The 17138-nt window shown below is 41.2% G+C and overlaps 1 protein-coding gene across 2 annotated transcripts in view; it reads left to right on the top strand.

The window, feature by feature from the left end:
- The window catches only part of prmt3 (protein arginine methyltransferase 3), a 94278-nt gene that overhangs the window by 4400 nt on the left and 72740 nt on the right, over positions 1 to 17138 (top strand). For both annotated transcript variants that reach the window (XM_024418433.2, XM_024418434.2), the window contains 4 exons: positions 374 to 518; positions 2290 to 2355; positions 3622 to 3743; positions 16622 to 16721. In XM_024418433.2, the coding sequence (XP_024274201.1) occupies positions 374 to 518; positions 2290 to 2355; positions 3622 to 3743; positions 16622 to 16721 (433 nt within the window). The remainder of the gene's footprint in view (positions 1 to 373; positions 519 to 2289; positions 2356 to 3621; positions 3744 to 16621; positions 16722 to 17138) is intronic.

Genomic DNA, 17138 nt, shown 5'->3' with positions numbered 1-17138 from the left:
CACCTGCGGCCAGCAGAGGGACTCAGTGAACTCAGTATTGCAGAGGCCTTTCCTTTGTTTAGGAGGAAAAGGAGAAGGGAGGGAAAATTCCACTGCTGCATAGAGGGGGAGTGGGGGGGATATAGATGCTGTCTTTCTATTTATTGTGCGGTTGGTGCTGTAAGTTTGTGCGCGGTTGGTGCTGTAAGTGTGTGACTGTGCTGCGGTAAATCTGTTCCAATACATTCCGGATAGAAGTTGCCCGTAAGTGCTGATCTAGGATCAGCCAATCTGAACCTTAAATGGTGGGGAGGATGCAAAACTGACCGTAGATCGGGGTCTAGGGGCAACCTCATCCTGCTCTGTTGTAAAAATACTATGGTATTTGTTTCAGGTTGCTGGCCCAGGGTCTAGTATTGAATGCGGATGTGGGTCGGGGCACCGGGTCCTTGGGCGCCGTGGCTGAGCTCCGGGAGGACGAGGACGAGGCCTACTTCAGCTCATATGGCCACTACAGCATCCATGAGGAGATGCTTAAGGTCCGCTACCACAATGGCATGCCTGCGCATATGCATACACTCATGCCCTCTTATTCTTAATTCAGTAGACACTGCAGAGAGAGGAGGGACACAGATTTATCAGTGCGGTTTATCCTAAAGGCTCGATGTAGCATTAAATGAAAATGATCGACTCTTTGCAAACTATGATGTTGATAACATTACGTTTTTCTCGGTGACAAATCAGCAATAAGGAGTGAGCTCTCATGCAAAACATCAGCATTACTATAACATGGTGGGGATTTGAGATGTGGTAATTGTATTTCACACTTCTTAAGCATTATAAGTTGTGTGTGTGGAAGGAGAGGTGTGGGTGGGAATGCTAGGTGGTCAACCCTCTCTTCCTCTCTCACTTACCGCAGTGCTTCGACATGATCCGTTCCCTCTCTCTGATTGGTGCTTAGCACTGTTAATGTTTGCGTCATATATGTATATACGTCAGACTAAACTCCATCAAAAACCATTCCTCGGAGGAAAGAGGAACCACGTTTGCAGTAGAAGATCGTCAACTCTCATGGGCTGCCATAAAGTGGATCACTGTTGGTCACGGTTTGTGTGTGTGTGTGTGTGTGTGTGTGTGTGTGTGTGTGTGTGTGTGTGTGTGTGTGTGTGTGTGTGTGTGTGTGTGTGTGTGTGTGTGTGTGTGTGTGTGTGTGTGAGAGAGCGTGCTTAAGACAGGGCGAGAGAGAAAGTGAGTCTCACCATTTAACCCTCCCACTTCCTTCCCTGCCCCATCATCTAAGTTCAGTCTGTTTCTCCGGGCAAGTTATCAAGGATAAATCTTGAAGAATCAATTCTCTATTACTAGAAGCTCTGGTTTTCAATCATCCTTGCTCCAAGGATCCTTCGCTACTCCTCATGTCAGACTAATATAATGAATATGAGGTCAGGTTTCATGTCAGATCAATCAATCAAATTTATTTATAATGCCCTTTTTTTTATGTCAGCTGATGTCACAAAGTGCTGTACAGAAACCCAGCCTAAAACCCCAAACAGCAAGCAGTGCAGATGTAGAAGCAGTCTTTGGAACAGATTGGATTTAATCTTCCAATTGATTTGTAATTTATTTCAACACCATGGGGTGGGGGTGGTTTCCTTGACACTATTAAATCTAGTCCTGGACTAAAAGCAAGCTCAATGGAGAATCTCTGTTTCTGGGAAACCGCTCCTATTGGGATTTATCTGTAATTTGGCAAAATATTTGATGGTTTTGTTCTGTTTCTGTCAACACACCAACAGCATGCGAAGGCATCATCCGAAATGAGTGCGGATAAGTTGTGCGTTTTAAATGTGTGTTTCATGGGTACGTAAAAGGCCTCCCTCTGAAAAGCGTAAGGATTTGATTGGCAGGTTAATTAGCCCGTACTGACCAACTAGATTCCACATGGAATGGTTGAAACGATGCCAGTCCTTTCTATTTCAATGTTCGATTGAGTCTACTTTTCTTTAGATTTCTCAGCCTAGCATGCATTGTACTCATTTTCCGTGGAGTCAAATCCCCAGTCAGCTCTGATTCAACGAGATGACACCACATACAAGCACAAACATGTAATCTCCCCTCTTCACGGGAACTCTCCATCTCATAGACATACAATCGTCCATCCCGCCCTGCTGTGACACACACACCTTGGTCTCGGGTGACTGGATAATTTGTTACAGTTTGTTATGTTGTTTCTGAAAACATGCTCTATGATTATGTCTTCTCTGCCCATGGTAATGGATGACCTGAATGTCCTTTGTTCCTTCCTTTCAGGATAAAGTGCGCACAGAAAGCTACAGGGACTTCATGTACCTCAACCCGGAAGTGTTCAAGGACAAGGTGAGCAAAGAACTTGGCAGTGCAGGTTTTAAAATATAAATTGCTATAACGCTGCGACTTCATTAAGCACTGTAGCGCCTCTTGGCCGGGGACTGTGGAGTGCTGATAACGAGCGCACACCAACCCCCTTATTGCCACCCTTCGTCCCCAACCCTGCCATTGGAAGCAGGCAGTGTCCATCTCCAAGGCCATCCCTTATGTGTTGCCACCGGGTATGCCCCGAGGGAGGGGGTAGAGGATAGGCGGGAGGGGGTGGAGCAATTTTTCAGTCAAAGGGGTTAGGGATGGGAGAGAATGGGTAGGAAACGGGACGGTTGCTGGAAGAAGAAACACAGGGTTTGGTCTGGGTATTGTTATCCCTGTCATCGGAGTGGCGGTGGATAAGGGTTATGTTGACCTGCCGCAACCCCTGTCATTGTGATAAACACTCTGGCTCCTCTCCTGCACCTCGCCCCCAGTATGGTCCTTCAGCGTACCAGAAATAAGTATCTCTTGAAAATATATTTTTAAGGTATTTTCAGATTTTCCTTGTACAGATTGTGAAAGAGAACGACAGTGGGATAAGATAGAGATTGTATCAAAGGGCTGTAGGCTGGATTCAAACCCATGTCACTAGACCAGCCAGGCCACAGGATAGGAGTATATCAGAGGGAGAAATGTTTGTGAGGGAAGTTGAAAATGGATTGTATTACGAGGGCTATGTGTTTGCTGTTTTGTGTGTAGCTCAATCCTTTTCCCGTAGCTCCTTCTCAGATGTCAATAGGTAGGTCAAAACTCCATCCTACCAAAACAGTCTAAAATTTCAGGCGGCCTTTTCAAAAAGCTCACACTAAAAAAGCATTATCATAAATTTCACAGGATTATTCCAACCTCCTTGTGTGGAAGTATATATGAAACTCAGGAAACTTGTGTTTCTGACTTCACTGGCCATTTAAAAAAAACACTCCTGGCCACTCTTGAACATCTTTTAACTAGATAGCAAGTATATCGAAATTATAATGGACCTACAGTGTATGTTTTTCAAATACCAGCCCTTTTTCTTTTGACGAACAAATTGTCCGCTGAATTTAATTCCTGATGTGGCCCTCGGGACTAAATTATTGGCCAGCCCCTGGTCTACACCCCTGTTAGAAATGTTCTATCTACCCTTCTTAACACGCTAATCAGCCAATCCTTTACTAGTTATAAGGAAGGGGAAGTTTCCCCTTCTACCTCCTATACTGCACTTCTACCTCCTATACTGCACTTCTACCTCCTATACTGCAGGTGGTGCTAGATGTGGGCTGTGGGACGGGCATCCTTTCTATGTTCGCCGCCAGAGCGGGAGCCAAGATGGTCATTGGGGTGGACCAATCAGAAATCATCTACCAGGCCATGGACATTGTCAGGTGAGCCGCCATTGTTATCCCAGGGAATCTTGGGAAATGGATTGTGTTTTTAGACAAGTCGGTTGTGTTGTACTGCCCTGTTTCAAATGCCCCCCTGTTTCGTGCCAACTGGACATGAATATTATGTGATATACAAACACTCACCTGTAACACACCCCATTGACAAGAGGGTGTCTATGAGCTCAGATAAGGCTTTATAGGGATGGTGTGTCAGTGTCCATACGGGGGTTATAAGTTATATGCAGTAGACGTATCACAGGGACCAGAAACCAGTCAATGGCTGTGTCTGAATACCCATACTTGTGTTCTAAATATTAGGCATTATGGGTATGCGAAAATAAAATGTTTTATAGTACACTATTAAAAATAAAGGTTCAGGTTGGAACCAAATAAAGTTCTTAAGAGCAATGCCATAGGGTAACCATTCTAGGTTATTTGAATAACCTTAAATGGGATGGTTCATTGAAGAACCACACACTCCAATATCTTATTTTAAGCAAATAAGGTGTTGATCCTCATTTGTATATTTACCAAGGTGCCTTTCGAGTAAATTTTAATTACCAGTACCACCCTTGACTGTGTTTGCTAGTGACAGAGACATGATTGTTATATTCATTAATTTTCAGCACTGTGGCCTTCACCAAGTAAAATCCTATGTGAATATGTTATTGTTAAAATGTAATTATTTAACACAATACACTACATAGTTTGTAAGGCCTTGTTTTGAGGGCCTAGTTTTACCCTAAACCTCATGGTTTACAGATCACATCAGGCCTGCAAGTCACATAATGCTGGCTTGTAAAGTTGTGTAATTCCTATTGAAATCCAGCCAGATGAGGGATATCCAACATTTGAAATTTTTATTCACTTACAACCTGCATTCAGAATGACTACCAGGGTTGGGAAGACTAAAGTATGACACTACCTAAATCATCTAAACTGGAACAAACATTTCAGTATCAGGTGCAGTAAGTCCAAGTAACAGATTGGATTCGTTTAGAAAAAATTGTTATTTATATTTGGGAAGCAGAAGATTAATCAATCAAAACATGGATATTGAAACACACAATAAAAAAATCTACCCGCAGTAGAGCATGCTGGGAAATATGATAATGATGGCTGTGGTTTTGGTTAAACTCTGGTTAGTAACACCATCACTGGGATTCTTTTACACCACTTAGTGTTAACTTAACTCCTGAATCAACACTAGAAATGTTACACTGAAAAATTAACTAATTAACGCTGGCCAATTTGCTGTGTGCTATGAAAGTTACATTTTCTTGATTTTCTTGTACCGCTGAGCTCTAGCGACTCTTTGTGGTGGGCCGGGCGCCTGCAGGCTTGACTTCGGTCAGCAGCTGGACGGTGTTTCCTCTGACACATTGGTGTGGCTGACTTTCGGGTTAAGTGAGCAGTGTCAAGAAGTAGTGCGGCTTGGCAGGGTCGTGTTTCGGAGGACATGTGGCTCTTGACCTTCGCCTCTTCCGAGTCTGTAGGGGAGTTACAGCGATGGGACAAGACTAACTACCAATTGGAAATCACGAGAAAGGGCTAAAAGTACGAAAACATATACACTACTGTTCAAAAGTTTGGGTCACTTAAAAATGTCCTTGTTTTTGAAAGAAAAGCAACTTTTTTTTGTCCATTAAAAAAAAAAAAAAAACACCAAATTGATCAGAAATACAGTGTTAATTTGAAATTACATTGTTAATGTTGTAAATGACTATTGCAACTGGAAACGGCAGAGTTTTAATGGAATATCTACATAGGCGTACAGAGGCCCACAATCAGCATCTATCACTCCTGTGTTCCAATGGCACGTTGTGTTAGCTAATCCGAGTTTATCATTTTAAAAGGCTAATTGATCTTAAAAAACCCTTTTGCAATTATGTTAGCACAGCTGAAAACTCTTGTCCTGAATTAAAGAAGCAATAAAACTGGCCTTTAGACTAGTTGAGTATCCGGAGCATCAGCATTTGTGGGTTCGATTACAGGCTCAAAATGGCCAGAAACAAAGACCCTTCTTCTGAAATTCGTCAGTCTATTGTTGTTCTGAGAAATGAAGGCTGTTCCATGCGAGAAATTGCCAAGAAACTGAAGAGCTCATACAATGCTGTGTACTACTCCCTTCACAGTACAGCGCAAACTGGCCCTAACCAGAATAGAAAGAGGAGTGGGAGGCCCCGTTGCACAACTGGGCAAGAGGACAAGTACATTAGTGTTTAGTTTGAGAAATAGATGCCTCACAAGTCCTCAACTGACAGTTTCATTAACTAGTACCCGCAAAACACCAGTCTCAACGTCAGCAGTGACGAAGCGACTCAGTGATGCTGGCCTTGTAGGCAGAGTTGCAAAGAAAAAGCCATATCTCAGACTGGCCAAAAGAAAAGATTAAGATGGGCAAAAGAACACACATTGGACAGAGGAAGACTGAAAAAAGTGTAATGGACAGACAAATCTAAGTTGGAGGTGACCCAAAGCACAGCTCCAAACTATACAATAACTATTTAGGGAAGAAGCAGTCAGCTGGTATTCTGTCTATAATAGAGTGGCCAGCACAGTCACCGGATCTCAACCCTATTGAGCTGTTGTGGGAGCAGCTTGACCGTATGGTACGTAGAAGTGCCCATCAAGCCAATCCAACTTGTAGGTGGTGCTTCAGGAAGCATGGGGTGAAATCTCTTCAGATTACCTCAACAAATTGACAACTAGAATGCCAGGTCTGCAAGGCTGTAATTGCTGCAAATGGAGGATTCTTTGATGAAAAAGTTTAAAGGACACAATTATTATTTCAATTTAAAATAATTTATAACCTTGTCCACGTCTTGACTATATTTCCTATTTAAATTTGCAACTCATTTCATGTATGTTTTCATGGAAAACAAGGACATTTATTTGTTTGACCCCAAACCTTTGAATGGTAGTGTACAAATAGCTTCGTTATTGTTATTTTGTGTTACTTTTTATTGAAAAAAATTATTTGGTTTATTTAGTAAATATTTTCTTAAATGATTGGCAGCACCATGCTTCAGACTATTTAGAGCCGCTATGCTGCATAAGTTGGGCTACAGGTGATGATGCTTATTGCTAATAGCATATCTGATAATATGGACCATGCATAAGGCTATATGCATGGTCCAATATTTTAAAGTAACGCAAAGAAATTATTTTACCAGTATGTTATTTGGCTCATTTCTGGATGTAGAAATTATATTTTAGATGGTGTCAGGATAATAAAAAACATTTTGGAGTAGAATGTCCTTTTAAACAAGTCACAAGAACTGAGCTTCTCTGTCCTTCTACATATAAATTATCCGGTGGGCACCTCGGATCCACAAAACAAGAGTGCCATAATGCTTTCTATCACAGCAAATTTGGTTCTCATGTTGTACTCGCATGCTTGCAGTGATTTATTAGGAAACACATTGGAGTCTTTGCTTCAGCAAATACATTTGAAATATATTTTCAGTTGGAAAGTGTTTTGGAAATATATTCCCTCCCTAGTAGTATGTGGACTAGTACACTTCCCTCCCCAGTGTAGTATGGACTTTCTCAGTAGAGGTCTCTGTGACCTCCAGCCACCTTTTTATTTGTTTCAGGTGGTTGAGCTCAATAAAGTGGGTGTCAGACGGCCTGGCCTTAACTCACATCATTTAGTGCACATTTAGTGCCTGACTCTGGTCTTTCCTGCCTCTCGGCTCTTCCACAGCTGCTCCCTAAACTACTGCTAGTGCAACCCATCTTTTAATTAACATTTCCCTCAGACAAAAGCACAAAAAGTTGCTTAATTAGCAGGAAGGATGGGGGCAACATCTTATTATGCGAGGTGTTCACGTTCCGATCATCTGTCAGTCAAAACCCATAGAGCGCTGTGAAGCGCAGAGCCAGAGCTCTGGCGTAATTTATAGCATGTTACTGTACAGCCACTGTGTTCCAATTTAGGCATTTATCAGTGCCAAAATCTGCTATTTTCAACCTGTATACTGGTACGAGTGTAAGGGGCTACTACACTCTCACCTGCTGTGTGTTTTATAACACCTACACCCGTTTTTATAACAGCTCTCCACTAGCACCACCAGTGAACCGGACAGTGCTTCCAAACCAAACTCATTTACCACCCATAGACCAACAAACACTCCTCAATCTGTGTATGCCTGAATGCAGCTTTGAGTTAGGGGCCATTATTGTCTGTTGTTATTACCACTATGCAAGGGAGTGTTGTATAAGCAAAACAATGGGATTGCGGGAGAGGGGACGTTTTAATTTTACAGCCCACTAGCTCGCTGTCGGGTGTGTGTGTGTTGGTATGGAGGCAGTTTCCCACTAGGCCTCCCAGCGTGGCAGGACAAAGTAGTGAAAACATGACATTGTACCCCAGATGCACACCTATACAGATACACACACACACACACACACACACACACACACACAGTTTTTGTCACTACCCCACAGTGGATCTTAATGAAGGCATACAGTGGCTTACGAAAGTATTCACCCCCGTGGCATTTTTACGATTTTATTGCCTTACAACCTGGAATTAAAATTATTTATTTTTGGGCATTTGTATGATTTGATTTACACAACATGCCTACCACTTTGAAGATGCAAAATAGTTTTAATTGGGAAACTAACAAGAAATAAGACCTACAAAAAAGGAACTTGAGCATGCATAACTTCACCCCCCCCCCCAAAGTCAATACTTTGTAGAGACACCTTTTGCAGCAATTACAGCTGCAAGTCTCTTGGGGTATGTCACTTTAAGCTTGGCACATTCTAGCCACTGGGATTTTTGCCCATTCTTAAAGGCAAAACTTCTCCAGTTCCGTCAAGTTGGATGGGTTCCGCTGGTGTACAGCAGGTTTGTTGTGGTGCCATATTCTTTCCATTTTTTAAATAATGGATTTAATAGTGCTCCATGGGATGTTCAAAGTTTAGGATATTTTTTATAACCCAACCCTGATCTGTACTTCTCCACAACTTTGTCCCTGACCTGTTTGGAGAGCCCCTTGGTCTTCATGGTGCCGCTTGCTTGGTGGTGCCCCTTGCTTAGTGGTGTTGCAGACTCTGGGGCCTTTCAGAACAGGTGTATATATACTGAGATCATGTGACACTTAGATTGCACACAGGTGGACTTTTTAAAAACAAATTATGTGACTTATGAAGGTATTTGGTTGCACCAGATCTTATTTAGGGGCTTCATAGCAAAGAGGGTGAATACATATGCACGCACCACTTTTCCGTTTTTTATTTTTTTATTTTTTTCCTTCAACAGTTTGGACTATTTTTTTGAATGTCCATTACATGTAATCCAAATAAAAATCAATTTAAATTACAGGTTGTAATGCAACAAAATAGAAAAAACGCCAAGGGGAATGAATACTTTTGCAAGGCACTGTATGTAATTAAAATTAGAGCCCGACCGATTAGGGCTGTTACGGTCTTGGAATTTGAGGTTACGGTAATTGGCCAGGCCAATGTACATGGTCACCGACATAACTGTTCAGGGGGGTCAAAAAAAGGGGAGGTCACAATCCTGTTTGTACACTTGTTTACATTTTTTTCTTCTTTTTTTTCACCTTTATTTAACCAGGTAGGCTAGTCGAGAACAAGTTCTCATTTACAACTGCGACCTGGCCAACACAGTTACACATGGTGTAAACAATTAACAAGTCAATAACACAGTAGAAAAAAAGAGTCTATATACATTGTGCAAAAGGCATGAGGAGGTAGGCGAATAATTACAATTTAGCATATTAACACTGGAGCGATAAATTATCAGATGAACATGTGCAAGTAAAGATACTGGTGCGCAAAAGAGCAGAAAAGTAAATAAATAAAAACAGTATGGGGATGAGGTAGGTATTTTGGGTGGGCTATTTACAGCTGGACTATTTACAGCTGCAGCGATCGGTTAGCTGCTCAGATAGCAGATGCTTAAAGTTGATGAGGGAAATAAGTCTCCAACTTCAGCGATTTTTTTTTTTTTTTTTGCAATTTGTTCTAGTCACAGGCAGCAGAGAACTAGAAGGAAAGGCGGCCAAATGAGGTGTTGGCTTTAGGGATGATCAGTGAGATACACCTGCTGGAGCGCGTGCTACGGGTGGGTGATGCCATCGTGACCAGTGAACTGAGATAAGGCGGAGCTTTACCTAGCATGGACTTGTAGATGACCTGGAGCCAGTGGGTCTGGCGACGAATATGTAGCGAGGGCCAGCCAACTAGAGCATACAGGTCGCAGTGGTGGGTGGTATAAGGTGCTTTAGTAACAAAACGGATGGCACTGTGATAAACTGCATCTAGTTTGCTGAGTAGAGTATTGGAAGCTATTTTGTAGATGACATCGAGGATCGGTAGGATAGTCAGTTTTACTAGGGTAAGTTTGGCGGCGTGAGTGAAGGAGGCTTTGTTGCGAAATAGAAAGCCGACTCTAGATTTGATTTTGGATTGGAGATGTTTGATATGAGTCTGGAAGGAGAGTTTACAGTCTAGCCAGACACCTAGGTACTTATAGATGTCCACATTCCACAGTCGGAACCATCCAGGGTGGTGATGCTAGTCGGGCGTGCGGGTCAGGCAGCAAACGGTTGAAAAGCATGCATTTGGTTTTACTAGCATTTAAGAGCAGTTGGATACCACGGAAGGAGTGTTGTATGGCATTGAAGCTCATTTGGAGGTTAGATAGTACAGTGTCCAAGGAAGGGCCAGAAGTGTACAGAATGGTGTCGTCATTAGAAAAACCGAGGCTACTGAGTCTGCCGATAAGAATATGGTGATTGACAGAGTCGAAAGCCTTGGCCAGGTCGATGAAGACGGCTGCACAGTACTGTCTTTTATCGATGGCGGTTATGATATCGTTTAGTACCTTGAGCGTGGCTGAGGTGCACCCATGACCAGCTCGGAAACCGGATTGCACAGCGGAGAAGGTACGGTGGGATTCGAGATGGTCAGTGATCTGTTTGTTGACTTGGCTTTCGAAGACCTTAGATAGGCAGGGCAGGATGGATATAGGTCTGTAACAGTTTGGGTCCAGGGTGTCTCCCCCTTTGAAGACATACGTCTTAATAAAAACCTACTTGAAACAAACTATTATTATCGTAGCATTTCATTATTGTTATTATTCCTCAACAAATTAAGAAATGCCAGGTTGGAGAGGATCTGTTGCGTTTTTGTGTTGACACAATGTTAATGGAGTCAAAATAAAGATATATGCCAACCTGTTGGCTTTTCTGCATATGTTTTTATTTATTACTGATCCTATTTCGACGCACAAACCATTCAAATTAAGTTTAATTCCACTTTTCCCTAAATATTTGCATAACGTCACAAACCATGCTGCTGAGGTCATTCGATATCAGTGGCATTAACACATTTTCTTTAGAGAGAGGACATCTTAATGAAATAATGTAGCCTAAGCTACTAAAAATAGGCATTTGATTCTTATTAAACAGATGGAGTCCAGACGGGCTACTTTAGGAAACTTTCTGAATGGACATGTAGACCTATAGAGAGAATCAGCAATCTCACACGCGCAAACCGCTGTAAAAGCACCCGTTAATCAAAGCCACCAGCGTGTGTCAGACACAAACTATTTTTCCTTAAAATGTATTTAAAAACCATGGCCTACCTTAGGCTTTCAAGAAAGTAGGCTTTAAGATAATGAGTTGACAATGAAAGTATGAAGTATTATAATTTGTGCATTCAGAAAGTATTCAGACCCCTTCCCCTTTTCCACATTTTGTTACTTTACAGCCTTATTCTGAAATTGATGAGGAAAAATAATTTAATCAATCTACACACAATACCCCATAATGACAAAGCGAAAACAGTCTTTAAGACATTTTTATCAAATGTTAAAAATAAATAAATAAATAAATAATGGAAATACCTTGTTTAAATAAGATCATACCCTTTGCTATGAGACTCGAAATTGAGCTTAGGTGCATCCTGTTAACATTGATCATCCTTGATGTTTCTACAACATGTTTGGAGTTCACCTGTGGTAAATTCTATTGATTGGATATGATTTGGAAAGGCACACACCTGTCTTTTTAAGGTTCCACAGTTGGCAGTGCATGTCAGAGTGAAAACCAGCCCATGAGGTCGAAGGAATTTTATGTAGAGAACCTGATGGTCACTCTGACAGAGCTCCAGAGTTCCTCTGTGGAGATGGGAAAGCCTTCCAGAAGGACAACCATCTCTGCAGCACTCCACCAATCAGGCCTTTATGATAGTGGCCAGATGAAAGCCCGCTTGAGAAACGGAATTCTCTAGTCAGATGAAACCAAGATTGAACTTTTTTGCCTGACTGCCAAGCATCACGTCTGGAGGAAACCTGGCACCATACCTATGGTGATGGTGGTGATTTTCAGTGGCAGGGACCGGGAGACTAGTCAGGATCGAGGAAAAGATGAATGGAGCAAAGTACAGAGAGATCCTTGATGAAAACCAGCTTCAGAGCACTCAGGACCTCAGATTGGGACTAAGGTTCACCTTCCAACAGGACAATGACCCTAAGCACACAGCCAAGACAACGCAGGAGTGGCTTCGGGGCAAGTCTATGAATGTCCTCGAGTGGCCCAGCCAGAGCCCGGACTAGAATCCAATCGAACATCTCTGGAGAGACCTGAAAATAGCTGTGCAGCGACTCTCCTCATCTAACCTGACAGAGCTTGAGAAGATATGCAGAAAAAAATGGGTGAAACTCCCCAAATACAGGTGTGCCAAGCTTGTCTCATCATACCCAAGAAGAATTGAGGCTGTAATTGCTGCCGTAGGTGCTTCAACAAATTATTGAGTAAAGTGTCTGAAACACTTATGTAACTGTGATATTTCATTTTTTTTAAATATGTTTTTTATATAAATTAGCAAAAATGTATAAACCTGTTTTTGCTTCGTCATTATGGGATATTGTGTTGGTGTAGATTGATGAGGGAAAAAATGTATTTAATAAATTTTAGAATAAGGCTGTAACGTAACAATATTTGGAAAAAGTCAATGGATCTGAGTTCTTTCCAAATGCACTGTATTTAGCAGATTGTGTTGCACAAAAAAAATCTAAACTTGTTTCTCACAAGTGTAGCAGGTTTTGAACTCTGCGAACAACGTTTCCACTCTGAAAATGAGAATGGTAAATTACTGTTATTAATTAACATAAATGAATGTAACCAAATGGCCGGGATAAACAGTAAATTGCATGTTTTACAAATGATAGGCTACCACATGGGCGTTCATAGGCTACTATTCTACTTTGCGGGGATTTTTTTGGTCTCGCCTACGACAGCATATCTGCCAGGACCGGGCCTGATCAGTGTTGATTAGTCTATAAAACAAGAAAAGATTCCGTATAAAATTGTACCATGCCATGTTGGAGAGGATTGGCGCGTTGTCCATTTGACAGTTAGTTCATTATAGGCTTCAGAGCCAGAACAACCTTGTCGACTGCTGTTGAATAATTAATGAATAGTCAGACACATCCAACCTTTTTTTAAAGATAGATTTATTTATTTATTTACTAGCAAGCAATCAAAACGAGCCACCCATCAACTCCACACATCAACAGCAAAAAATGTTACTGCAGTGCCATATCCTATAGCATTCTACACCCCCGCCATCTAGCGATTAGCTGCTCGAGCATCCAAGGAAAGTTGGAAAGAGGAGGAAATGTAGAAAGTTTAATAAACAAAGGTAGCAAATTCCTGCTATTAGGTAAAGGTTATCTACATGAAAATAAATGTCATAAAATACTAGAATGAATTTAGGCCTATTTAAACAATTATTTTCATTGCATTCTCCGTCCATAACTGTCAGTTACATGGTTATTCAATTACTGTCACAGCCCTATGACCGATATGCTATTTTGGGTCTGATTACAATTTTTCTTTTGGGGGAGGGGGGAACTTACAGATACTGATATGTATGCCGATATACTGTTTTACAGTGGGAAAATTAAAAAGTTACATTTTTCGACACTGAATTCTCGTAAATTGCCATCCAAAATAACACATATCCAATAACTATGCTTCTTCCAGTGTTGATTTCATACATTGTGACAATAATGACACATCATGATAATGGTTCAGATTAGCATTAGATTCCCTTTTTCCATCCTATTTATTGAATATCGGTTATCGGCCAATGGCGATATAGCTTTAAAAGGCCAAAATTGACCGATTCCAAAAAACAAAACAAAAAAATATTTTTATTTTTTATATATATATAAAAACTATATATATATATATATATATATATATATAGTATATATAAATGTAAAATGTTTGTTTAGTTTTTGTGTTTTGTTTTTGTGTGTGAACCAAAATATCAGTTGTGCTCTCATTATAATTGTTACTGTTTGCCAGACAGGAATCTCTCTCTCTCGCTCATATGTTTAAATTAGAAAACAGGACGAGTTAAGTTGCCAAAGTCATTGCCTTTGAAAAATGGGAGATTCTTGATAACCCTACTGAATGATCTGATTTAGTCGACTGTTGTTGTGTAATTTTTCAACCAGCTGCACTGAAAGCCATGCTCACGGATAGGAATACTTTAGGAACAGCACCCTGATGAAGATTTGAACACTGAACCATATTGGTTTTTAAAGGAATGTTCCACTCAAAATACAATCGAAATGTGCCGTTGGCTGGTCTAGTTGTAGTGCTGCACTAGTTGTAGTGATGCCGCCCCCAGACCACATTTGTCCCTGGGTGCAGCGATTCCCAGCCCCCCGTTCCTCCACTCACATTCTCTGCTTTATCCCTCTCGTCGATCTCCCCATCTACATTACTATCCTAAATGTGTCAATGTCAGGAGAATTTAGTTCTCGTGTTCATTAACCAATTCAATTAAACTACTCAGTCTGCTATATCAGGATTTGTGAGATACTGATAGAAATGAAGACAGACAGAGGCCCAGTCTACAATAGTTAAATGTTTATTCACAGGAATGTTCTCCTTATCATTTCTGGTACATTGGTCTATATACCTCACATTTTGTCATAAATGTCCCTCTTCCTCTCAGATACTATGGCAATATAGTTCACAAGCCTTCTCACATTGTCTGCCACGTGTTAAACAATCTACTACAAGCCCAAGGTCTCTCCCCTCCCTGGGTGGGGACAGAATGTCCTGTAAGGAACACAGTATTCCAGCCGGTCTGACGATAGCTCCATTCGTTTCTAACAAGGAACAGAAAGTCCTTGTTCTAATTCAGAACTAAAACTACACACATTATATTCAGTGTTGTGATTATAATAAGATTCATACAGTGACAGAGTAGTATTCTGTTTAGTTATAGTTCTATGTTAAATGTATACATAATTTAGTCATTATTCATGAAAGTCCCATAACAGTCAATAAAATGTTAAAATACCTTAATACTCAGTGGCCTGTCTGTAGGAGCGAACCATTTTTGTGAACAGTGGTGTACCTAATAATCTGACCAATGAGTGTCTGTAACATTAGATTTTCTTTGCTGCAGGACATTGGGTGGAATCAACTACGTTTTATTTACAAGGAGCACGTGTGCACCTAATTTGAAAAATGTAGGCGCACCCAAAGACATTTAGAAGCACAATTAAAAATATGAGGTAATAAAGCTAGAATCATTGGGCTCACTGTAGTGCCCTGTACCCCCGGGGGAGTTGTGGCATAATCCTGCTACTCCGATACAGATGGATTTAAGGTGATGAGACGTGTGTATTTAACCCATGGGGGGATTAACACCACAAGCAACCAGAAGAATGGCACTCTATGTCCGTCTGTCTCTAACACGGACATACACACACGCTCTCGCTCTCTTTCTTTTAGTCATATCTCTTTCTACCCCTTAACGCCCCCCTCCCCCACCCAGTGTCCTGACATTGTCCTCTAAATTACCCCAATAATGAGATTACAGTGTATCCTTCTCCTGAAGGGAGGTAGAGAGGGGGGATAGAGAGAATGTTAGAGAGTGATTCTGGGAGGATGTGATAGCGAGCGAGAGAGGGAGCGGAAGATAAGGATCAGCGCTGCATAAATGCACTCTTGGGCCGTGAGTAATTGTTCTGTCCCCAGTAACATTAGCTGTCATGATAATGGAATATGCACAGAGATTGATACCCTGGGTTGCCGGTCAGAAAAGGAAGGATCATTTAAACAGGGTGCACTCTCGTAGTCACCACATCAGTATGGACTCGCATGTATTGTGTATACACACACCTCATCTGTACACACGTGCTCTGGATGCGCACACACGCACACACACACACACACACACACGCACACACACACACACACACAGGTCAGGTTGGGTTTTCGTTAATACACAAACCTCTGTGTGAAAGGGCCATAGGGGAGGAACAATTATGTCCTACTTACCCAAAATAACTTGGCTTTTGACCAATGTTAGAGTAGTAGGTTGGGTATATGTCGGAACAAATTCACTGTTTGTTGTGCCTCAACTACAGGGACTTTTTTCTTTATATACTTGTGAGAGAGAGCCTACTTAATTAATAAAAATAGCTCATCCTTTAAAGTCCTAACCTTAGAATATTACACAAAAGCTGTGTGTTGTTGGGAGACCATAGAACAGCTATTGATTTGTTACCATGATTACAACTATTCTATTCTGGAGTTGAATGCAAGTGTAAAAGTACGACTAATGTCGAGTAGAACACTGTGACCGATCCATGGTTTTGGCCTATTTGCTGAAAGCATCACTCCCAACACTTCGTTATTTAACATTTAATTTGTTATTTTTGGATATAAGGTTCTTAATGTACTGTTTCATTTATCTCTGGCTGTAATTTTGGACTATCGCATATTGTCTTGTTTCATTATTGCAATAAAAATGTTTTGAACAGGAAAGATAACATGTTTTTTCTTCACCGTCTCGTTTCCTCTCAGGTCGAACCAGCTGCAGGACAGGGTCACTCTGATAAAGGGCAGGATAGAGGAAGTCAAACTGCCCGTTGAGAAGGTGGACATCATCATCTCAGAATGGATGGTCAGTTCACTGTTCATGCTCATTATTTTAGTTTATTTTAATTACAGGTTGTGGTTTAAAAAAAAGTGATGGACATTCCAAAGATAATGTATCTTTTCGGAAGATTTCCTGAATCTGCTTGAATTGAAATGGAAATGCCGCAAACCCTGACAAATTATATTGTTATTCTAAAAGCTCTGAACACTATCTCAACATACAGTATAGAAACCTCCACTACGCTAGTAACAGCAGTGACTATTTTAAACATGGCATGTATAGAATTAGCCCCGGCCATGTCCCCTCCTAAATAGTTAACCAGGGTTACTTGGAGTCGCTCTGAGCACTGATGCCCATTCATCAGCCAGGTTCTCGCTGGCGAAACGGATGAAGGGGTTGAAAGTTGAACACTCCGCTGAAGTCATCCTTTATTCATGAGCA

The sequence above is a fragment of the Oncorhynchus tshawytscha genome, linkage group LG04, assembly GCF_018296145.1.
Source record: "Oncorhynchus tshawytscha isolate Ot180627B linkage group LG04, Otsh_v2.0, whole genome shotgun sequence".
In the NCBI taxonomy this organism is placed as follows: Eukaryota; Metazoa; Chordata; class Actinopteri; order Salmoniformes; family Salmonidae; genus Oncorhynchus; species Oncorhynchus tshawytscha.
The sequence above is the reverse complement of the archived record's forward strand: the minus strand, read 5'-3'. Positions and strand labels throughout refer to the sequence as shown.